The sequence below is a fragment of the Mixophyes fleayi genome, chromosome 5 (assembly GCF_038048845.1).
Source record: "Mixophyes fleayi isolate aMixFle1 chromosome 5, aMixFle1.hap1, whole genome shotgun sequence".
NCBI lineage: Eukaryota > Metazoa > Chordata > Amphibia > Anura > Limnodynastidae > Mixophyes > Mixophyes fleayi.
The window spans coordinates 29580330-29606702 of NC_134406.1; the positions used below are offsets into that span (position 1 = coordinate 29580330).

Below are 26373 nucleotides of genomic sequence, written 5' to 3' on the forward strand. Positions count from 1 at the left end.
AACCTGTAGTTTACCATTTAAGTGATGGGTAACTATGTTTTACACATTACTGTGATTCCCACCACCCAGGGGGGTCAGGAATATCAACAGTGCTATTTGGCATTGGGTTGGTCTATGGCATACTTGCCTTCTCTCCCGGAATTACCGGGAGGCTCCCGAATTTTGGGGTGTCCTTCTGGACTCTCGGAAGAGTAGGCAAAGCTCCCACATTCGCCGAAATTCACGGCATTGAATGGAAGGGGGCGCTATTCAATGCCATGAATTTCGACATTTTATAGTGGGGACGGGGCTATGGTGACGTGACGATGTCACCACGGCACCCTCCTCCCCTTGTCACATGACTTCTCCCCCGGATCTCCCTGGGGAGAAATCTTAAAAGTTGGCAAGTATGGTCTATGGGTAGGGGATACACGTATTTTGCAGACATTATACACCTAGAGAATTCAGCCCCATCCTGTCCAGTCTGGGGCTGGAGCACTTTTATGTCAGTGGGACCACACACTTTATGTCTCTGTGTTATTGTAGAACCAGCCCAGCATAGCCTCATGCTGGGTGACACTTATTTATTCTAAATATTCAGCGTCTCCAGGGCCCTGCCACTTATTTGAGCAAGATGCACCTTCACAAGCCCAATGCACCTGTCCAGGCCAGAGTAATGTGTGCTCATTATAACATCCACATGGTTTTACTGTGCCAGTGGATTAGGCTCACAATCACAGCTGAAAGATCTGCAGTTTTGGAGCAGATGAAGGAAGCTTTACAAGTTACATTTCCAGGTTATTTTTGTAATATAGGCCACTTAGCTAAAGGATATATCGCTATAAGGAGCCGGTGCTGGTTTGGATGTGGCATCCCCCTTGGGAGTTGTGCCACGACCCCCGCTGCTTCTTCCCAGCATAAGACTGAAATTGGGGAGCAGCAGCCAACAGCTTCCGGCTACTTATTTCCATGTCAGAGGTCGGCACTCTGTTTGGAGACTCCACAAGGGCGTTAAAACACTGGATGATGACATTATGTCACTTATTCAGTGTTTTAGGTGCCCCCTAACCATTGGTGCCATAAGCAACTGCTTAGGATTGCTTAATGGTAGTGCTGGTTCTGCCCACAATGTATTTAAATGTTAAAATTTTAAGAGCATTGGACATGTTCACAGTACAGTTATGTTGTATATTAAATATTCACTCCACACCTTTACTAAAAAGGACAGAATTTCACCCAATATTCCAAACTTTAGCTTTGGTTGGACTTTTGTTTACTTAGATAGGATAAGATAGATTTACTGAGCTCCCGTCTGCCATTATAGTGATACGAGGGGTCCCCTGAAGGCCCCTACAGTCCAGCATTGCATTACTCTCTCCTACTACAACTTGCCTAATTCACACTGGCAGTGATGTTGTCAATGCCCCTCTCCGTGCCATGCTGGTGGAAAGTTCACAGCTGACAACATTGCTTTATGTTTAAACAATCCACAGCTTATCAGGAGGGGGTATCACAGCGCTGGTCCTTTGGGCCTTGGGCATACTTGCCAACTTTCCCAGAATGTCCAGGAGACTCCCGCATTTTGCGAGAGTCTCACGGACTCACGGAAGATTGTGGCAATCTCCTGGATCTGCCCACTTCACTAGGAAGTGTCCCACTTCCTAGTGAAGTGGGCAGAATTAGGTCCCAAACGCCGTGATTCCCGGTGAATCACGGCGTTTGGCTGTCAAATGACATGTTTGCGTCATTACGTCACAGGGCGGGTGCAAAACGCGCATTTTGGAGCCCCGCCTCCCATCATGCCCACCTCCTCCGGCAGGCTCCCGGAAACCAACTTTCTAAAGTTGGTAAGTATGGCCATGGGGAAGGTAATGTTGGACTGAGGGTAAGTAAATATTTGCATTTTCACTTACCATAGCTAATCACACCAAAGCTATTTTTAAGTTATCTTTTAAATGATATAACATATACAAGGAAAAGAATTGGGGAAATAGAAACATGATGACAACAAGGCAGTTCCTTTCTGCTTTGTGTCATAATGTGCCTTTTTTCCCAGCTTGTACTTGTTTTTACAATTAGTGCAACAAAATGCAATTCATTGTAGGATGAGCAAATTGTTGTTCAGTTGCATAAACCTTGATTTACATGGTTGTATTGGGTGTTCCATATAAGATGTGGGATAGATGCAATAATGCATGTGTTGTTAACATGCAAATGCAGGGACTGTGGTCTTTTTAGATGTCCTGCTCAGAGATAATGATTGGAACTCGCTGCTTCTTTGCTGGCTCTGGTACTTACTAACTAGATAGTCTGCATTCTCATAAATAGTGGTTCAGTTGACAAACTTACTGCCTCCTCTATGTGTTGAAGACTGGTGTGCTTTAACTTCTAATTTTTGCTAAATAATGAGTCTGTTCTAGAACATATATTTGGATTTGTGCCACTGTCTCCCGCTGGAAAAATTATTTTGCTTGATTTAGGCAGCTGTCAGCTGTTCTTTCATCTTTATTAAACAAGGTCATTTTCTTGTCAGGTTTAGTCTAACTTTACCTCCATTGTGGACTACCTACTGACAACTTTATTGACGTTCTATTTTCATGCCAGGAAAAATGATTAGAAATACACAGTTACTATTTTAAATCTCCATTAGATACACAAGTTATAAGAACAAATAAATACTGATACATAAAATAATATAAAATTTATGATACATATAATAATTTCCATTTGTGGGCGGTGGTTATTTATAGGATGTTTCTCTATCTGTTTGTTGACAACTTATATATTTTTATATTCTCAAATGTAGTTTTTCTATTACATTACTCTAGTAAATATTTACCCCTTTAAATTTTCATTAGATTAAGGTTTTTTAACAGTTGTCGAAGTGGCGGTATAGAAAATATAAGTGAATGCGTTTTGAAAGCTTTACAATGAAGGCAGTAGGAGATATGGCGGTATGGCGTCCAAAAATTGCAGTCTCCGATAAAACTTTACATAACTCCCCTCTACCCCAACTCATGAAATGGCGGGGTCATTTCTCAGTACTTTCCCCTTGTACTCTCTAATCAATGTGTTATCCAGGCCCCCAAGCCAGGAGATTATTCAAAATGACTACAGCTGTATCTGTGTGTATCCAGGGTGTGGTATGAAATTAGTGGGCCTGCGTGCAAGACTATTGCCCCCCCCCCCCTCCCAAACCAATAAATACAGAAATAAGTGGGCAAATTGCCTGTTGGGAATGAGCAACAATTGTAAACAGGCTAATCCATGTGCAACTCTGCTTATATAAATGATCCAACAACTATCTTAGTGGTTGATATGAATTGATACACAGTTGCACTCTTTCATCATAAACATTAAGACAAGTATTTCCCCGTCAGCTTCTTCTATATGTAAATTACAAACTGCATAATTTTCTTGATAGGTGGAAGCCTAGAGATAAAGGCAAATATTCACTTTATCCAGGGCCCTGGTCCCAGACACATATGCAAATGCTGCAAAGTAAATTTCATAGCTCTGAACTTAGACTTTTACAATGTTACTCTGATCTAGTGCTTAAAACGCTTGAAAATCCTGGAAAAATAGTTTAAGACAATTAAAATGAAAGAAATTTATTATCCTCAGTGTAATCATGAGCTACTCCAAACTCGGAACACATTGACACTATCTTCCTGAATTAGTCTTGGAAGTAAATCCAGCTCTTAGGCGTAAAATATAGCTTTGTTTACTGCACATGGCGGTAAAAGAATGGGGAAAGTAGAGTAAGTTGGGGTCCCGTGAACCTGGAGAGGCGAATTGACGGGTGTGCAAGCACAACAGATTTATAGTATGGCACATCACTGGGAGATGTGGTCTATTCCAAGTAGCCCGCATATTCAGATAGGTCTGTATGGAGGCATACCGTTTATGGTTACACAAGGCCCGGTGTAAAGGTACTGGCACTCCTTCCAACCTCCCTGGCCAGTGGCGGCAACAGTAATAAGTTAAAGTTAGCATAACAGTTGTTTACACTGACAATCATTAATTGCTTGGGAATTCTGGCAGTTGTAATACTACAAGTGTCAGCATGCACATGGCTGTTAGTAGCAGCCAGAGCATGCTTGCATTTGTACAACTAAATGTGGCAATTTGCCCTGGTATCCAAGGCCCACCACAACCTGTGCTCAAAGGCCCAGAGAACACACTGAGGGTCTCATTTAGAGCAAATCCAGCTAAAGGGTGTAGATTTGTACCAGGATAAACCATGACACCATGTAAAATGAGCACATGTATTTTTTCTGCATGTTGCACACAAATTTTGGGCTTTATTTTTACATTGTGATTTAGAGTTGACCTAGAACACCCCCTACTCTAAATCTGTCCACACCTTGTAGCCGGATTTATTTCTAACTGTAAGGCGCCTATTTCTTAATCTGGGGTGATATTGCAGTGATAGAAAATCTGTTATTGCTGCAATTTATTATTAAAATATTGTCATAGCAGCTGAGTAATATTAGGTCCCCTGTGATACAGGCTGGGAGTGAAGAGCTGCCGTAGGGTGAGATTCAAATTTTATTGGAGCTCCTTTAACTGTTTTATTTCTAGAAATTAACTTAGAGCTATGGTTTGCCTATAGAAAGCTACAAAGTCCACTGTCATATAACAAACTAGACAACATGTGTTATTATTATTATTATTATTATTATTATTATTAGTATTATTATTATTATTATTATTATTATTATTATTATACATGCCCACTACAGTGGGCATGTATATCAGACTAGTGTCATTTTCTATAGACTAAAATAGTGGATACAAAAGCTCCTCAATCATGGGTTAATCGTTTTATGTGTCAGTTTATATGGTTCACAGTGGAATATGTCAGCATGTTTAAGCTCATAAAAAGCATAAAATAGGATGTTTTATGTAAAAAAACAGTATAAATAATACATGCTAAGGTACATAAATAAGCTTCTTAAAACTTTTTCAATTAATAAAGAAACAATAAAACCACAGGCACCTCCACAGTTTCCCGGTCTGATTGTATCGTATAAATATTACATTACTGCCAGATTAAGGAGAACTGTTTTATGTTTTGAATTGAAACATATTGTATTACTTAGCTGAACGGTACAATCTTAGTTAAGGTTTATCTTTTATTTACCAGTGTATAAAACACAAGAAAAATATAACTCTTCTGAAAATAGGCGTAAGGCTAAATTTTTGTGTGGGGGGCGGTGGTGCTAGTCCTTCAATTCCAAAAGGCCCTCACTTCTGAGCATGAGTAGGGGCCTGCACATGTAGGTAGACCAGCAACGACCCTCCCCGCCAAACTGATGGACCCCATAGCAGACACATAGTTCTGTCACTGCTTCTGAATAATGTCAGCCTTTAAACTCACTGGGGAGTGGTGTCTGTCCAGTTTGACTATCTCAAGACAACCTCCTGCTAGACAGAGATGGATCCAAGTCAAACTGTTCATTGTGTCCAATTTATATAGCAAAATATGGGCAAGTAAATGTAATAACTGGGGGATACATGCAATTTAGTCGTAGGGTCTTATTTCTATGCTGCCAATATGCATTTGAAATCACGTCAGGCTTTGAAACGTAAATGAAACAGGACAAGTAAAAAAGTAGATTGAAAAAAAAGGTGCATTATGTTTCAGTATAGCTGACAACCTGGAAAAGGTCAACAGAGAACATGTGGTAGATTTACCCCCCCCCCCTGGTGGTAATACAGGCCACACAGCAAGTGTTCTGGTTGTCCAGTTTGTCCAAGTTTGACCAATGGGGGCACTATTGCACATTTATTTATTAATGTGTATGCTATGCTTTATTTATGATTTTGGAGACAATTTAAGAGTATGTACTATGTTTCTGGTACCCACCGACCACTGATACCAGGAGAGACACAGTGCTACTTAGTATTGGGCCAAACATCTCATTGGAGTGGGGGCCCATACATTTGTCCACTCCCCCAGAGGACTAAACCTGATTGCTGGGACGCACTGGGCAGTTACAGATTGGGAGGCAGTGTTTTATTTGTATTTATTTATTTTTTCCAGAGTGAGGGCTTCATTAGGGTGGATGAGCAACACTGGGCTCTTCCATAAGTTTTGCCATGGTGCCCGGTTGTGCCATCTTTCGCCCATAAGTTTACCCTTCATTTCATTGTAATTATCAGTGTGCCAGCTAAAGTCTAGTCATGCCTAGGTGTGCCAGTTGTGAGTGTGTGTGTGTGTGTGTGTGTGTGTGTATATATTTTTTTTTACATATAATTGTGTCTTATTTTATAATGCTAATATCATAATATTAATAAGACCAACAAATAAAAATTCAAATTATGGAGGGTTTAAGTGATCTAAGTAATAGATGAATTATTTAATAATTTAAATGTTTGGTTATCTTATACAGATAGTGATTTAAAGATACAGTTCAGATCAATACATTAAAGGGAAGTGGAATCGTCTTATCTCTTGAAGACATTGGGCCTGATTCATGTCCGAACACAACTTGCGCATAAGTTGCATTTTTAAAAAGAGCACGGAACCTATATGTAGTTCCGACCTTATTCAAATCCAAGCGTATCTCAGCAAAAGTTTTAATTTGAATCTGGGTGGAAAGTACGCTCTGCCTAATCAGTACTTGTTGAACATAGACACAGAACAGACTGCAGTATACGCACTTGTTTAAGTACAATAACAGTTCACATCAGAACACAAAACTTTTATTTGATCATAAAATAAACTAAAAACTGTTAACAGTATATTCATTTATATAAATATCAGTTTTCAAATATTTTTTTTTACATTAATTACATATAAAAAGATGACTTCAATGTGCCCTGTACAATGTGTTTTAATAGTATATCTTAGTTCCATACAGTTCTTCTTTGAGAGCTAGTGGCATACATACATATAACTTTTAAAATAAAGACTATGTCATGTCAGTCACGGGTGAAACCAAACGTACTAAGGAGAAGTTGAATCGGACGCCCCAATTGTGCATGGCCTACGTTAGTCCGCCCCTTCTCTTCCCCATTCCGCCTCTCAAGTCGCAGGCAGTTGTGTCATTTGCATTCAGACAAGAATTGCATGTAATTGCGTTCGTTGGCATAAGGTCTGTTTCTGGGTATGAGCAGTTATTTCACACGTGATACGCTACACAAACCGACTTACATCCAAACATGAATCAGGCCCATTGTGTGATTAATTAATTGGCATCATTTTAGGTATTGTTATGTAGGGTGAATTAAATAGGCTGACCACTTTCAGATTACTTTACGCATCGACTATTGTGATTCCCTCCTTACTGGTCTTCCCAAAATCAGACTCGAGCCCCTATAATATATTTTGCATGCAGCGGCTAGATTGATTTTCCTTGCAAATGATTTTACATCTGCTGAGCCTCTCTGTCAGTCTCTACATTGGTTGCCTGTTTTTTAACGAATCCAATATAAAATTCTTCTGCTAACATACAAGGCCATCAACAAAAATACCCCGACATACATCTCCTCACTTGCCTCAAAATATCTCCCAACTCGACACCTCCGTTCTGCACAAGATCTGCGTCTCTCTTCCACTCTAATCACATCCTCCCATTCTTGGTTACAGGACTTTTTTCGGGCTGCACCCAATTTATAGAATTCACTCCCTCGCACAGTAAGACTTTCGTCTAGTCTTCAAACCTTCAAGCGTTCTCTGAAAACCCACCTCTTCAGACAAGCTTATAGTATTCCTGTACCACCCTCTTAATCTCTCTAAGTTACCCTATTACCACCCTCTACACAGCTAACATAAGACAACAACCCTCTGACCAACATAGTTGTGTGACTGAGCTAAATACTTTGTAACCTTTGTATTCTAGCTGGACAAATATTCAATAAGATGTAGCACTTATCCTTGTGTATCAAACCATTGTCCCATAGATTGTAAGCTTGTGAGCAGGGCCCTCTTGCCTCTCTGTATGTATGTATTACCCAGTATTGTTTTATTACTTATTACTGTTTGTTACCAATTGTAAAGCGGTACGGAATCTACTGGCGCTATATAAATGAATGTCGATGATGATGATGATAATTGGAATGTACGTGTCCTTCTGCAACTTTTATTAAATACATTATTTTACATTTTTGGCTTAATTTTTAATTCAAAAAGGAAGAAGAGAAAAAAAGTAATCTAGTTAGGAAATAAATGAAAGCGGGCATATAAAGCTCTCTGAAGGTGGAAAACCTTATTAAACAGCAACTTGATGAAACATAATGGGCCTAATTTATTAAGGAAAGAAAAGCAAAAAGGAGTAAGTTTGCACCTTGGCAAAACCTTGTTGCATTGGAGGGGGAGGTAAATTTAAAATATGGGGATAGATTTATAGTTGGGGTAGGGGATGTCCTAGGTCAACTTTAAATTTCAGTGTAAGCTATTAAGTATTTGTGTGCTACATGAAAAAACAGCCAGTATTTATCTTATGTGCAAAATAATAAACTCATTTGCACCCCTTACATTGTAACATGGTTTGTCCAGGAGATAACTTACTCCTTTTTTTTTGCCTGACTTTCCTTAATGAATCAAGCCCAATATCTTCATTATTAGCTTTTGTGTGCCTTCCATGTTCTTCTGTGCTCCCTCAGTGAACTGGAACCTCTTTTGTCCACACGTGACCTAGTATAAAGTTCAAAGAAGTTCATAGTAATTCTTGTTTTGGAACATGACTTTTTCAATCTAAGGAACTTCAAAAAGAATGATAGATGACTAAACTTTACAGACGTTTTCAGATCTATAACATAGTGAAAAGGTTACTCTGTGATATATTTGAGTAGCTTTTCTACAGCTAAATTTCTTATAATTATTTTCTAAGGCACTTTTGTCATTCTAGGAAGTATACTTCCATTTCACTGATGAGACTGGTTTATCCATTTCTAACAAAGTTTCACTGACAGTTATTGATGTAATTAAACCTAATGGCTGTGTTTGGGAATCCCAAACAACGTTAAACAAATTCCAAATCACTCGCCCAATATAACAAACGTAATTACTTTAGACGAGAACATTTGCACAAGTTTGGTTTAAATGACCAAATGTAATTTCCTCTTACCGATATCAATGCAGATTATCCAAGCAGGAATTACACTTTAATAAAATGATAAATCTCAGGAGATTTTATAAAGTTTCTAAGTTCTATGCATATTATTATGACTATCCTTATTCAGAAATAAGTTGATGATACCATTCTTTTGAACTTGGAAGAGCACAGCTGTGATCTGGAAAAACAAGTTCTTCAGAATTTTCTTAATAACTTTATGTTTTTAAAATCAATGTTAACAATTGCCAGTATCTACACAGGGCTGGCCAACCTGTGGTTCTCAAGGTATTATGAAACTACAAGTCCCAGTAGACCCTTCCAGCTATCGACTGGCTATTGGCTGGCAAAGCATATTGGGGCTTGTAGTTTCACAAAACCTGGAGAGCCACAGGCTTGATCTGGGATGATAGCAAATGTACAAGCAAGTAATCAAGTCACAAGGTTAGCTAAAGGTACAAAAAAGGAGGCCTATCTAATCAAAATAGAACAACAAATGATCTAACAAGTGACCGACTTTGGTAAGGAGTGCATAAATGAGATATAAAGGGATGTGGCTCAGTGGTTAGCACTTCTGCCTCACAGCACTGGGGTCATGAGTTTGATTCCTGACCATGGCCTTATCTGTGTGGAGTTTGTATGTTCTCACTGTGTTTGCGTGGGTTTCCTTTGGGTGCTCCGGTTTCCTCCCAGACTCCAAAACCATACTAGTAGGTTAATTGGGTGCTATAAAATTGACCTTAGTCTTTCTCTCTGTCTGTGTGTATGTTAAGAAATTTAGACTGTGAGCTTAATGGGGCAGGGACTGATGTGAGTGAGTTCTATGTACAGCGCTGCAGAATTAGTAGCGCTATGTAAATAGCTGATGATGTAAAGGTGTACGATTGATAAGAGAGGGAAATTGAGGCCAGGACCTCCACGAATTTGCATCATGGAAAGCAGATGCACGTGTGTACAGTAGGCCTATCTGCTAGATGCACGTGTGTACAGTAGGCCTATCTGCTAGATGCACGTGTGTACAGTAGGCCTATCTGCTAGATGCACGTGTGTACAGTAGGCCTATCTGCTAGATGCACGTGTGTACAGTAGGCCTATCAACATTTTTTTCATCATCTATGTGGATTTTTTGATCTTTGTAGAACTGTTAGATTGCTACATTTTTGAAAACTCTTAAAATAATTCCCTCACTTGTAACTTGGCTGTAAAGTTTGCTCCTCGTGAAAAAAATGGACACTTCTCAATCTCATTGTTTCTGAAAAATGCTGACTTTTCACCCAGCATAATCCTTTGGTGATTGCTTTATAGGAAACTATTACTACTTGGTACATTTTATATAACACTGGTCACTTTTTTGATTGCTTTTCCTCCACTTTGCCACTATGCCAAATACTTTTTCTCCCACATACCATCAATCACTTAGGCTTTCTTAATAAACAATGGCTTGTCAGTCATACATTTATATCTATTTTTACTATGATATGAAGAATATGCTTAAAATAAACAAAATCTGTCTTTAAACCTGTTTTTTTAAATCTGCTAAGAACTAGATCAAATAATATAAACTGTGCAATAAAACTAAATTGCAATGAGATTTAAACAGTGTATAAAAAAAGCATGATGGTCAAGAAGCATATTGGTATCATTCATGCTGGAAAACAGAACAATACATAATATGCATTTTTGTACAATTTTTAACAAATAACATTTCTGTACATTGTTCTTTTAGTTTAAGCCTAATGAGTTGACCCTAATTTACTATAGTTTTTTTTTGTAGAAAATGCCCAAACCAGCGATTAGCCCGCTTTTTGGGATAATATCTTTAAAACATCGCCTTTAATGTCTTTGTCCATTTTTTTGTCAAACGCTTTTGTTAATTTTTCTTTCCTGAAAATGTACTAATTGGATAAAGGACAGAATTTCCAGGGCTGTGACGTAAACATATATTGGGATATATACTTCAAGGCACTACCACTCCCTACTAATAGTCTTCTACCTACTAGTGATGAGGTTTTTAAACACAAGGGTGTAAAATATATGAAAGTTCGGTTTTTTCAACTCGCCGGAAATCGGCGACTTTGCAGCTAAAATTTAAAGTTTAAGTTTGCCTTTACAAGCCATTGCCTCTTTAAATTTTAGCTGCAAAGTCGCCGATTTCCGGCAAGTTGAAAAAAATGGACTTTCAAACATTTACCCCAAGGTCTAGTGTGTATAAGGATGATTGGAAATCAAGAAAACGTTCCTAGCAACTTTTTGGTATTTTAGTAAGCTCACCAAAGTTTCATGTAATTAGGACCGGTCCACATTAGTCCAACAGGCTCATCATTGCCACCCCAACTGCCCTGTTGTACGTAGAGGAAATCCACCTTCAACCTTTACTTCTACCATGTCTTGGAGTTGTGCTGAGATCATCCTGTTCATAAAAGTTCAAATGAAAAACTTCTAATGTATTTTCTTATGGTTGTAAATTCCTTGCACAGTGCTCCCCAATGTGGTGGTGTCCATGGCCATTGAACATCAATGTGCGATCTGATGTCAACCAGGTCTCCGAAGAGGGGAATCAATACAGCTGTGAGGGAAAATCTATGAACCTTTCATAGGTATCTGCTATTCTGAAATTCTTTGACTTAGAAAGTGAACTGATACCAACAATTTCCTATATCCAGAGAGCTACTTCAAAAAGCTGTAAGCAAGTGTATGTCCGTCTTCTGGTTCTATTTATGCTTTGTTTGTTGTATTATTTTAACTAACTAACTAAATTTTATTTTTACACAGAAATTTAGAGGTGTACTAAGACACACCTCCTATCAACTCTAAATGTGCCCACACATTTTAAACCACCCCCCTCCTCCCCGTGCAACATGGTTTTGCTCCGTGCAACATGGTTTTGCTCCTAACTCTAAATGAGCCCCAAAATAACATTCTAATTTGCTAGCGAGAGTCCCGCAATAAGCAGTGATAAGAAATCTATATTATATATATAATAATAAATGACCCTGCAAGTCTACTAAACATGGTATAATTTCCTGCATAATTTTCTGCACATATGCATAGGAAACATATTTATGTTATATAGATTCCCTGGAGATCATGTGGCTAGTATAACTTTACACATTTATACAAGGAAACATAATACACTGGAGTAATCACAAATGTGGTTCTTTCTAGCCAAAGAAATTTCCAAACTTTTAGCATCTGTGGACTGGACGATAAATACACGGTTGATTTGCTATATGTGACACCAGCCATCTCTGAAGAAACAATAAAAGCCCCAGTGACAAAAGACACATGAAGCATGCATCATATACATTAACCCTTTATTTCCCTACACACAGTTTTGCTGGAAGCAATGATATATCAAGCTACCAATGCTTCGGGAGTGATCATGAACACATTAATGTATTATTTTCCTAATTATCCTGATTAGGCCATCATGACAGCCCCATCACCTGATTAACCTTTATTCACCTAACCACTAGCACACATCATCATCATCATTTATTTATATAGCGCCACTAATTCCGCAGCATTATACAGAGAACTCACTCACATCAGTCCCTGCACCATTGGAGCTTACAGTCTAAATTCCCTAACACACACTCACACAGACAGACAGAGAGAGACTAGAATCAGTTTTGATAGCAGCCAATTAACCTACTAGTATGTTTTTGGAGTGTGGGAGGAAACCGGAGCACCCGGAGGAAACCCACGCAAACATGGGGAGAACATACAAACTCCACACGGATAAGGCCATGGTTGGAAATTGAACTCATGACCCCAGTGCTGTGAGGCAGAAGTGCTAACCACTAAGCCACCGTGCTGCCTGTGTGCTACCTGTATTATCTACTTCTTCCATGCGTTTGATCCATTCACACTCCATCTATAGGCTTTGTATCCTATTTATCAGCACTGAAGTAACCCACCCAGTGTATCATCATCACCCATTACCTGTGTTACTGAGATATACATGGATACTGTGACATGTCTCGCTCTGTATGTTTATATAATGAAGTACTGCAAGCCACATAATATGGAATATGTGCTGTCTTCTCACAGATCTCTGATTAGTGTTTAGCTTAACTGCAAAGAAAATATTGCTTGTCATGATGTGACATGTCTGCAATAATGTCAGAATCATCAGTAAGTGTAGTTTCTTAATAAACAAGACACATTTCCTAACATTGCATTTAGGTGCAATATTTGTACAAAATTATAGCAACCAATCAGAGACTTGCTTTCATTGCCTAACTTGCATTAAACAGATCAGAGCTAGTAAATGTGCTCTAATGCATATAATGGCCAATAAATACATCATATTTTGTAGCCTCTGGTGAAAGCTCTTGAAGTCCAGTCAATGTTGATACATTCACATTAAGGAGTCTCATGTGGTGTGTTGACGTGCCATAAATTGTTACAGATGAGGGCACAACCCGCATTTTGATTATGGTTTTGTTTCCTAAACCATCCTCGATGTTTGGGTGTTGCTTTTGACAAAACAAGGCTGGTGTTTTTGATTTTATGTTATTTTGGATTTTACCCCAAAAAATACATTTTGATGAAAAATTCTAAAAAAAAAAACCCAAACATATATAAGTGTATACTTTTGTGCTGATTGTTTGGTGCTACCTTAGTATATATATAATTGATATGCAATTGTACTAGTTTGCAGTCTATTTATAGATAATTTTCTATTATTTGAGTGATTTCCTGTTTGTGCCAACACAATTTCTAGCATTACACTCTACTTTGTTGACAGAAGCAGTCACCCAGTGTAATATAGTCACAGTAAAAATATACACTTGTGACTTTGTTTCTGGCTGTGTATAATCTTTTCCTAACTTTTGTCTTCATCTCTTCTCATCATCACAAATATCCCAAAAATCAGTATTGCAAAAGCACATCCTTACGGTATATAAGGGTAGGGACAGGCTGGACTGGGGGGCATCTGATCCCCGGATCGGTCCTATAGTGGGCTACCTTGGGCTGGGTCACTGGGCAACCTGCATTTTTTACCCTTTAAAATAGGCTGCTGAGTCGAGTCTTGCCCCCCAGTTCTAATATTTGCCAGCCCTTCCCTGTATAAGGGTAATGACAATATATCACTAAATGAATCCAGAATGAAGTCAACTGTAGAGTAGCACCCCTGACATCCCCAGGATTGTACAACACAAGAGATCCATGACAAACTTTACACACAGTATCAGGGCAGGGCAAACCATACAAACATATGTGCCATCAAACACATGATAATGATTGCAATAAAAACATAGAACATAAACTGCTCACATGCCTTGTTTAAACCTCCCTACAGACATGAAATGATGGGCTCTCTGCAGCTTTCTGCTGATGGGCGGTTCCCTTCACATCTCTGACCACCAATGAGGAGTACAGCATTTACTGCTCACTGATTGGTCCAATAGACCAAGTGGCTGACCTGTGCATGGGCTTCTGGGAGTTGCAGTTGTACTTCTGATATAAGGATATGTATAGGGACTTGAGCAGGGCAATTACGAAAGATCCAATCATGTGAAAATGACATTTTGCCTCGCTGTCAGATGAGAGAAGTGCAGTTTTGAGTCAGAGGCTCAACGCGGTTATGTAAAACTTGCATTTGTTGGTTTAACCTGAATCCAAGCCGTTAATCTCTCTATAGGTTGTTGATCAATTCTCTATATAGAGGAGAATCTGGAGATTCTGATTGTCCAGTAGTGTGAAGAATCAGTTCTGGGGATTAATATCCAATATACTGTGTGGACTATTGGGGACTTAGTTAGGTGTCCTGACTATCCTGATGTTTGGTTATCCTGACTATTTAGAGTTTGTTTACGTCTTCAGGAAAATATTCTGCCACAGAGCGCATGGCGTTACAAATTAATCCCTATCTCTACCTCAGTCCTGCTCCAGCAGCTGTAAACGAAACACCTGAGTGCAGGCATTTTCCGCTAAATTAAAATATCACCCATAGACTCCAACGTAACAGTGCCACACAGCAGTCAAATTGGTAGAAGGCTTGCATGGCGTTTCCAAATTCCAAGGAGTAAATTTTTGCATACCGATGTACATAAGAAAATTGTATTATTATTGGAAATAACTCGTATATAGAAATATCTGTGTTTTATTCAGAATAAAAAACAATTAAAAGAACATTATTATTTTGTAAAAAAAATTATATAAAAACCCTGAAGAATTTAAAATTGATTTTGGAGAATTGTATGTACTTTAAATGAAGCATAGGTCACCTTCCTCTAAAGTGCATCTCTCATGATGTTCGACAAGCAGCATTAACAAAGGCTAATTTTGATGATTTTATTGTGTTGACAAGCTGACATATTGTTTAAAAGTATAGCAATTTCATATTTTTTACACTGATCCATAAGAAGTGATTTATAGGTAAAAGATAAGTGTCCTGTCTTCCACCCCACCAAGACATACACTATCAAGCTGATTAACATAGGAAAGCACAAGAGTATCAACCCACCTTCCTGATGAGATATGAGAGGAGGAAAATCCTACAAGGAACTGGTCAATGGACCTGACCTATTTCTCGAAAACTCTTCTAAAATTAATTTTATACATTTATCAAACTGACAGTCTAACTGTTGTTACCAGTTCCTCACAGTGTGGACATAGTGTACACATTCATAATAATAATGTTCTTGTTTATAAGGGGATTCATTCTATTGTATTCACATACTGAAATATTTAACACCAGTTTTTGCAGTAGCTTTACTTTGCTCTTGATGAATGAAACTACATTATCGCACATACATAGGTCATATTACTGAATAATGTTGTTTAATTAGAGACTTGTGTTTCATATTAGCCCATTCATTATTAAGAAATATTGCTATACTTTGTAAGTTTTATTACAGGTCTGGTCTCATGATATCCAATGAATAACACAACTTATAGCAGTCTAGCTAAACTACAATTCCACTTGGATCACAGATCATTGTGGGAGTTGTAGTTCTATAGTAAAATATCAGTGGTATTTTGTTTTTTTTAATTATAAAGGAACGAGAGGATATTTCCAAAAATATAAATTAAAAAAAAGCAGTCCTCCCACTCCCCACACCTGTATATGACTTACCTTTTCCTTCAGACCACTTATTTTGGGTATGGTGGGTCTGATGATCTGACCTGCAGATCAGGGCACATTCTGTCATGACCCCCTACCTCTACCTCATGCGGAGGCTTCACTCTTGGTGATGTAATTGCACCAGCAGGAATAGATACGACACTGGGACTTTCCATTGTCCATCCACTGGGGGCCTGTAATCCTCAGAAGGTCTTCCTGGCAGAGAAGAGAAGGTTTCCAATGGAAAGTACCATCACTCTGCAAGTAAGGGGACCTTGGGCTGTGTTTTAAAAGGACATGACCAAAATTGTAAGTGTCTAATTATATGGGAACACAACTAGACAGGTCTATGTATGAGCTTATTACGTATTAATATATTTGTAACTCAAATTAAAATGGATGAAAATGTTCCATGTGACCTGAGACCAGGAGCTATATGACACTGTAAGCTTACACTGTCCAGTCCTCTAACATACAGCTGAATAGAGTGAGGACTAGATGGACTGAATCCACCAACACTGCAGGTTCCTAGGGAAATATGGCTCTCGGATTAAGTATCATGGTGATCAGGGTCTTGAGAGAGTGTCCTGGAATTTACTAAATGTAGATGGCATCCTTATTTGCTAAATGGGATTGCTGGTAAGAACGAAAAGGAGGTTTATCCAAAACTGGACTTTCTCTTTAAAGTTGGCGATATCGGAAGAATAATGTATGAGAGTATAGTGCAGTCTTTACTCTGTCTTAGTCATTATGAGATCAAAATGTCATCCTTCCCAATATGTTCCCTTCCAGAACTATATTAAAAGAATTCTAACCCTATGTTTTTAGTTTATTTTTGAATTTGTCTAATAGAAATGTGTTGAGATGTATGTACAAATGAAAGGGGATAATTTGTCTGATGGTGTTACTAAGTTAACTTGAAGAACTCATCAATCTTTAGACTTAATGTCACTGTCTCCTTCTCTCCTCTAAGAGGTCTCCTGTTAGTCTCATTCATGTGACCGCTCACAATATAATTTCTTGGATGTGTGACATAATTGAGGGTGCGGATTAGAGTACAGAAAATAACCACAGTCAAGAAGATGACATAGCTCCTAAATTTACGTATAACCTGTACAGCTTGATAGCATTACATTATGTCCTACATATGCTTTCCCATGTACTAGGCATTAAGGAAACAGAATGTTTGAGGTTAGAATTTAAAGCATCGTACAAGTTATACCATATTAGTTACCTGTATTAGAGGCAGTTTACAGCAGGAAGCTTTGCATGGTTGTGTTCCTTCTATATTATCCTCATAGCAGCACAAAGCTTTGTGCTTATTATCAGAAGTTAGTTGGTTGTCAGAGTAACATGATTGATGATCTGAGAAACATTTACTTGCATCATCTGCTATCATTACTTACAATGGATATTGTGGGTTTATACAGTGTATGGATGAGTGTGGGCTTAAACAGTATTTGTGTATACAGGTAACCACATTATTTTGAATTCATTACCAAACATAAGATTTCACTTTAAACACTCTCTCAAGACCCTGATCACCATGATACCTAATCCGAGAGCCATATTTCCCTAGGAGCCTGCAGTGTTGGTGGATTCAGTCCACCTAGTCCTTACTTTATTCAGCTGTATGTTAGAAGACTGGACAGTGTAATTGGCTGATAATATTTGTGGCAATGTGTTTTCTTTGGGAAGGCCAAGTGCTTGTACCTTAACTATACTCCATAACGATGTAGCTACCAGGATTTAATTTTCTTTCACTTTGAATCCTTAGAGAAACACTTGTCCATATTTAATGGTTTAGAAATGTGGGTTAAAACACAGTGGGCTAGATTTACTAAGCTGCGGGTTTGAAAAAGTGGGGATGTTGCCTATAGCAACCAATCAGATTCTAGCTTTCATTTATTTAGTACCTTCTACAAAATGATAGCTAGAATCTGATTGGTTGCTATAGGCAACATCCCCACTTTTTCAAACCCGCAGCTTAGTAAATATACCCCAGTGTATGAGAAAAACTGATGACAAGTTGCACTCAACGCTTGTGAGATCTCTGCTTCACCTTTTTAATGTTTTATCTTTTTAAAGATGTTCCAGTGGATTTGACCGCCACCGGCAAGACTGGGTGGAAAATGGCTGTCCTGAAGAGGTAGTGTGATAACAAATATATTATGTAATGGGAAAGGATATGGTCAAGTTAAGCAATGTTGATATTTGAACTAGAACTTCAATGAGATTGAAAAATACCACATCATCATCATCATCATCTATTTATATAGCACCACTAATTCCTCAGCGCTGTACAGAGAACTCACTCACATCAGTCCCTGCCCCATTGGAGCTTCCAGTCTAAATTCCATAACACACACACACATACACACACACAGACACACACACACACACACACACACACACACACACACACACTAGCCACATCATCTAACTAAATTTTAAGGAATCGTAAAACACTTTTAATAAGTGTTGTCTATTTTCACTGTTGCCTAATTTTCCTTTAAATATATTTACAAATTTAATTAACCTACCCCAAGATGAGGCTAGTAGGTACCTCTATTTCTAGTCGCATGGGACCTGGTGCTTACACACAATGTTTGCTTGCATAGACCAGGGAGTAACATTGGCAAGATCCTGTTCCCTAAGCACTGATATGCTCTACGGACACTGTTGGAAGCTTTTAAATAGCACATTAGTGCTTGTGTGACAGTAACTGTGTTTCCCTAGCATTAAAGTCAACAAAAAGTAGGACTACTCCTTGCTAGTTAGCAAGAGAAGCGCTTTAAACATATTTCCAAAATAAGACATCTATCAGAACCATGTCCCTTTAAAGAATTGTAAATCTAGTGTTTTGCTTCCTTAAACTACAATAAGTATAACTATCTCTTGTTTTGACTTACTTAAAACACAGGGCACTGTTGCTGCTTGAGAACAAATTAATGATTTCTTAGCTCTCGATAACAGGTTGTACGTGAACATAGCGAGCACCATTTGTATTCCAGACACGTTTTGTGCTTCATTTTTTTTCTTCAGACTAAAAAGCATTCACATATGACCCAGTGATCTGTACAGGAGGCTCAAAGTGAACACTTCAAAATGTACAGAACTAATGGAATCATAATGGAAGTACAGTGCAGAAAAAGATAATGTAACTTTGTAACCTTGCATAATTAAGCTGCATAATGGCATTGACTATAAATTATACATGCATAGATTTATGTATTTCTCTCTAAAGCTAAGTTAAGGGTTGGTGTTTTTTTGTAACTGTTACTTTATATCTGTTTGTGTGACAATAGTAAATGTTAGTTCATTTTCTTTTAGTGCTTTTAAAGCATATAGGTATTTTTTAGAGTGAGATACTTTATACATTGTTTTGAATATTTGAATTGTTGCCATGTAGTTGCTGGAAACTGGTAAAATGAGATTTCAGTTTTGCTTTAAGTTCTATAATGTATACACTATCATAGAATATTACTTATATGAGAGACTCGTTGACATCTGTGTAAATTTAAAACCCAAAGGTGGGCAGCACTGTGGCTAATTGATTAGCACTTCCGCCTTACAGCACTGGGGTCATGAGTTCAATTCCCGACCATGGTCTTATCTGTGTGGAGTTTGTATGTTCTCCCTGTGTTTGCGTGGGTTTCCTCTGGGTGCTCCGGTTTCCTCCCACACTCCAAAAACATACCGGAAGGTTAATTGGCTGCTAACAAATTGACCCTAGTCTGTCTGTCTGTCTGTCTGTGTGTGTGTTAGGGAATTTAGTCTGTAAGCTCCAATGGGGCAGGGACTGATGTGAATGAGTTATTTGTACAGCACTGTGGAATTAGTGGCGCTATATAAAAAATTGGTGATGATGATGATGAAGGAGTAGATTACTTTTCGCTCCAGATTACTTGTTTTCTCATACTTGTTACTCACTTTGGCTAGATCTTTGACCATTCTAAACTTGCTTTTAAATATATATACCTGTCAATGTATCCAGTTTTCATTTATAAACTTATCATTTAAGCACAGCTATCAATGCTTTAAACAATTTAGCCTAACAACATTTCTTATTTGATTTTCTATTAGTCCAAAGATAAAGTATGTGAAGACTTTTTACCGACAACAGAGCTCCCGCGTCTCACCACTACCACAGCAACCTCCCGGCATTTTACCACATCCATTAGATTAACTACATCACAGCTACCGAGCAGCCTACCCACAGAGGGTAAGTCATGTAAATGTATCTTCTAGAAATGTTGCAGCCATCATAGGTTAAATTAATTAAATGTATTTTTATACATGAGACAAGTAATAGACCTTCTTAGCATTCCAGCGGTTGCTGATAGCCGTATTCCACTCAGCTTGGTTCAGCAAAAGCTGGAGCAAATATTTTAATGGAGAACACCTCCCAAATATTATTTATTAAAAAGAGCCTACAAATTTGATTTTTTCCTGGCTAAGCTTTTCTATGTGGTTTCTTGATGAAGATCTGGCTGTTAAAAATTCCTAGTACTTGAGCTTAGACAACTCTTCACCGGCTTTAGAGAAGCACATAGTCAAACCAATGGGGCGGGGGGGTTCCTAGTGCCTGGAAACCCCCATCCATGCTTCACACAGCTTTGATTGAAAAGGGAGAGCTGTGTGCACCTCACAGTAGTGCATGCAGCATTGCCCATGTATATTATGGGGATAGGAAGAGTTGGAGAGCAGCCAAGCACTGTATAAAATTATAGCCACGCCCCCATGCATGCTGGTCACACCCAATAGCGTCATGGTGTGGAAACCCCCTTCTACAAATCCTGCGTTTGCCCCTGAAGCAGGAGCAGTTGTCTTTGCATACCCTTCTAGTTGATTGATTTAAGCCTGCCTGAAGTGTGTGGCTGTCTTTGATGGAGAGATTTACATAGATAAGTGTTCAAATCAGCTTGAAATGCATATTTCTCCCAAGCTATTAGTACCAGATCTGCTATAAATAGAATACAGACCCATGTAAATTTTACAAGGGGCCCATTATGAAGGGAAGATCTTTATTTAAATGTTTATCATGATTGGAGTTCTTATGTAACTATCTCTACTATATGCCATTCACTAATAATAATAATAATAATAATAATAATAATAACAACTAATGTTATTATTATTATTTTTATAACTAACAAGAATATATTGCATGTTTATATCACTGTTTTTAGATTACAGGTTCACAATACAACAAACCATTGCAGGATGATAGATAGCTGAGCAAACTTTGTCATATAACATTAAATACAAAACATACCAGCAAACAGAACCCTCTTAGTAAACATCTGAGCAACAAGATAAAGAGTTTAGCAGGTTATAAATAAAAGTAATAAATGTGCATAGAATAGAAGTATATATAAATGGCAACAAAATGGTTTCACTGTAAAGTGCTAGCTTTCATAAATGTTCAATAAATAAACAATTTTCATTAGGAAAGACAAAGTAGGGAAATGGGGAGGTGAAGTTGTTTTATATGTAATTATTGATGCAAAAGCACCTTTAATACAGAGCACTGCAGATAGGATTGAGAGTCGTTGGTTAACCCTAGAATCTGGTGACAGGTTTTTTTTTTAATAGGATCAATCAATAGACCACCAGACAAGAATATTGCATGATCAGTAAGGAAGGGTGACCAAAGAGTCTTAAATACAATAGTGAAAGGAAAAACAAAGACAGACTGCCTAAACAAGTATTTGTGCTCTATATTTACTGTTGAAAGTTTAAAGGGGCCACATACACTAGAGGGGGAAGATATACCCTATTGTAGATACAAATATAGTTTCTACAGGAGGTGTTACTTTAACTCACAAAGTTAGAAGCAGGTAAGTCAGTCGGTCCATATTGGTCAGCAGCATATACATTCAGCAGTATTATAAGGACTAAGAATGGAGCTTGCAGCTCGTTTAACCAATCGTTTTAACCAAACGCCGCTGGCAGGTGTTTTGGGAATGTCAAATGTAAATCCATTCCAAATACTCCGTAGGGAACAATACAACTAATATGTATGTATACTGTTGAAATAATAAATAAATATATAATGTAAAGAATGATATATTAAAACCATTAGTCTGACATCAATAGTAGGTAAATAAATAGAATCACTTTTAAAATAATAGATGACTTGTCTATTTAGAGTAAAGCATGGATATTCTGCTGGGAGATCATGTCCAGCAAATCTAATGTTTTGGAATCAGTAACTGAAAAGTTAGTTCAGAGTGGATCAGTGGATATACAGTAAATTATTTAGATTTTAGCAAGACATTTGTTATGGTCTCCCACAATAAATTAATTCAGAAGCTGAAATTATACTTGAAATTAACTTAAAGATAGAGGAATGAATAAAGGTTTGGAAATGGATTTTGCAATCCATGGTGTAAACTCAGATGAAGGGATGGTAACCAGGGGAGTACATCAGTGTAAAAGGATTTATAGAGTGACTGGGGTTTTAATCTCCTTAATAGTCTGGCAATGTATGGATGACCATTTAACAACGGTAATTATGCAACCAACTCCTCGCAAAGGTAATTCTGATTTAACCTAAGAAATATAATTCTTATTTTCCATAGGATTAATATTCATATAATAACTTCTGATTATCTCTTCAAGAATAACCACAGAAATGTGTTGTATTATTAACATGCTAATTGTAAAATGTATGCATATATTATAAAACAGTAAACAGTGTATTTATACAAACTCAGTAGATTTTGTTTCATACAATACATTGCAGTCGATTTCCTGTTGTATAAATATACAAGTCATTGTGTGTTATGACTAACTATTGTCTAAAGTTGTGTGAATGTGTATGTGTGTGTGTGTGCAGGGGGAGGAGGGGTGAGACCTATGGGGGAAAGAGACACACACAATCAAGCACGCATTTTAACTTCCAAATATTCTCACCTATATCCCAAAACTTCTACCATTCTACCATTTATTCATCTATCATTTCATTTCACTTATCTCAGTCAAAGTCCTACGGCCATTGTTCACTATCCACATTCCCTTCACATGGAAGCTTCTAGATGGCAGCCATTTTCCAAGCATGGAGCTTCTAGATCCATTTTCTCTATTGTCTGAACTCAGCATCCTCTAAACACATGGTATTTCACCTTACTACTGCCATATTAACTACATCAACATTTACAGCAATAAACCATATTATTCAGAGTTACAAACCACCGTTTAAACAGTCTAACAAAACTATTTATTGAAAGATCTGACCACTTCCCGAACAATCAAATCATTTGCTATGCATCTAAGTCCTCATCTCAGCCATACTTTTCAACAGCAGCATAGCAGGCTTTCCAATGCCATCTACACGGTTTCTTCACTTTCCCATGAAATACTTTTCCAACTCCACCATTCTAACAAACAAACTATGCACAACCATTTCCATACACTTACTATACATTTACACTAAATTGCATTAAACAATCTATAACCATACACTTCTATTACACAGAATTTGCAATTTCCATTAGCCTTTTCCAAGAATTGAAATAGCTCACAATATATAAAATGGCCGACTTGCTTGTTAGAAGTTACAAGCACGTGTTTGTCACATGTGCTTGTAATGGCCTAACTGACTACCAATGAACCGGGTCCAGTTCTTAAACCTCTAGTAAAACACTTGTAAGCCCACCACAAATATCTATTTTACACAAAGAACATCTATTGCAAATAACTTTTGCAACAAACACAAATGCTTTCATGACCAAAACTTCATTAACTCCATTGTATCTGAACTCAGACAATTCCATTCAAATAACCTAACAAAACAGTACAGTACAGTAATACATGTGGGAGATAAAAATCCAATTGCAGAATACAGAGTTAATGATAATATAATGGCAACAAAAACAGAGGAATCCAGATCCTGGTTGTAGGCATGATATTGTTTTTTTGGGAATGGATGGAGAGTCACATTCTACCTAGATTTGCCCCGTCCCATGTATTGCTGTGCTGACTTGGATAAATGTTAATGTTTAGAAGGAATACAGTTGATATTAGATATCAACTGAACAAAGTAGTGTGCGAGGCACTCCTATCCATAGGATTTGTAAACATAAAATCAACTTTATTAGTTATTTGTTAAAAAGATTTAGACAAATGACCAAATGTCATAACAATCGGCGAATTAAAAATATAGATGTGAGAAAGATGTGTGTCCCTAAGATAAAGACCCTGAGATAGACTCCTATCAAACGATTTAAATTATCTAGTAATTACTTAGATATTGCCCTTATTTGTGAGACACGACCGCGGTGAAATACCGCTGACCTGTTCCCTACTTCCGGGTCTTGTGACGTCACGAATGACGGAGTCTATCTCAGGGTGTTTATCTTAGGGACATACAATGTATCTGTGGGTTGCTCAGATGATCCCAGTGGGAAGTTCAGAGAGCTCCATTTGAGGGCAGATATCACGGCTGTGAGACTCTGCATAGAGGGATTTCTCACTTGCTGATACTGTTATGCAGACACACTGGCTTCTAACACAATATCTAGTAATAACACAGATGGATATATAAACCTCTATACATATATTTTTTCTGTGCAACAAGGTTTACAACTGGTTTAATCATATTTTGGTTTGGATATTAAAATATACATATTGATGGGTGCTACTATTACACATATGATATCTTTGTGATAGGACCCTTTATCCACTACCTTGCCACTATAAATCTGCAAATAGACTATAAAAAATTTTTTTCACTGGAATAAAGGTTATGTGCAACAATATATGATTATATCACGCAGATACTTATGATCATATTTTCATATAGGGTTATCAATAAGAGTTGGGATTATATGTGGGAATTAACTATAGCGACTAATATTGTGCATAAATATAAACCCTTCTCATACTCCCTCTCTCTCTAGCCTAATATTTTCCCCACAGAGGATACAATAATAGCACATGAGAACGCTTCATATTTATCTATGATAGTATCCTAACTGATGTGGGATGTATAATGACCCTGTGATGGCTATAATGATAGCTAAACATACTATAAATATATACCCTGATGAGACCGAATACACCAATTAATAGTGGTCCTAAAAACCACTACTCAATTTGAGACTAGACCAACCCCTATGTAATCAGCTATATCCAGCTAAATATATGAATAGATAATTAATAGGGGCAATTGACCTTCCCTACGGGTCAATTTTATATATTCTCTTTCACTGCATTTCAATCTTTCTCACATCTATATTTTTAATTCGCCTATTGTTATGACATTTGGTCATTTGTCTAAATCTTTTTAACAAATAACTAATAAAGTTGATTTTATGTTTACAAATCCTATGGATAGGAGTGCCTCGCACACTACTTTGTTCAGTTGATATCTAATATCAACTGTATTCCTTCTAAACTCTAGATTCGTCTAGTTATGAGAGCACCCCCTCATATTGTATGTTAGTTATAAACCATACTAATTTGAGGTTTATCCTTGGAGCGGATTAAAATATCCCCCCCCCCCTTTGGTATAAAGGTTAATGTGGCAGAATTACAACCAGTCACTAAACAGCCTCTACGAACTTGGAGGCTGATTAAGTGTGATGTGAAAGTCCAGTAAATAAGACTGATCACAATCTGAACAACAGCATAATAATATAAAAGGATAAAAAATACTTGCGAGCAATTGACAGCTATAGCAAGATTCATTTTGAAGCAATTCAGTAATTCTCTTTCAAATCTTTGGAAGTCATTCCCAGAACTGATGTTCAGTATTTATGCTGCAGACAGTGTTGTTTTAATATTAATTTTATTGTTTGAGCTTAGCATTTCATTTATATTTCTTTTTCTTGTATTTCTTTTCTATAATGTATAACTGACCTGTTTCTTTTTCAGATGACACAAAGATCGCACTACATCTCAAAGACAATGGGGGTAAGATTTCTGATACTGATTCAATAATAAGAAACAGTTGTCAAAATTCAGAACAATGTGGCAATGTTCCTGTGTGTCTAACCTTCATTCCACAATAGAACAGGTTTCAGTTTCATCAAATATGTAATAAAAAAATCAGTTCCAAGTGAAATGGATGTTGTTACATTTGCCGATCTGGAACTGTGATCTATTTGTATGTAGCTCACTATCTTTATATTTTGTTGTTACCTTTGTCTGCCAACAGCTTCTGTAACCTGTACACTCTAGTTTGATATTATGTGAGCCACTATGTCTTATTTTATTCAGTGTAGTACATTTATAGTCATTTTGTTTACC

At 37.5% G+C, this 26373-nt stretch overlaps 1 protein-coding gene across 1 annotated transcript in view; it reads left to right on the forward strand.

Moving 5' to 3' along the window:
* PLXDC2 (plexin domain containing 2) overlaps nucleotides 1-26373 on the forward strand; it is a 423045-nt gene that overhangs the window by 343817 nt on the left and 52855 nt on the right. The window contains exons 10-12 of the mRNA XM_075211933.1: nucleotides 18205-18265; nucleotides 20203-20341; nucleotides 25999-26037. Of these exons, the coding sequence (XP_075068034.1) occupies nucleotides 18205-18265; nucleotides 20203-20341; nucleotides 25999-26037 (239 nt within the window). The remainder of the gene's footprint in view (nucleotides 1-18204; nucleotides 18266-20202; nucleotides 20342-25998; nucleotides 26038-26373) is intronic.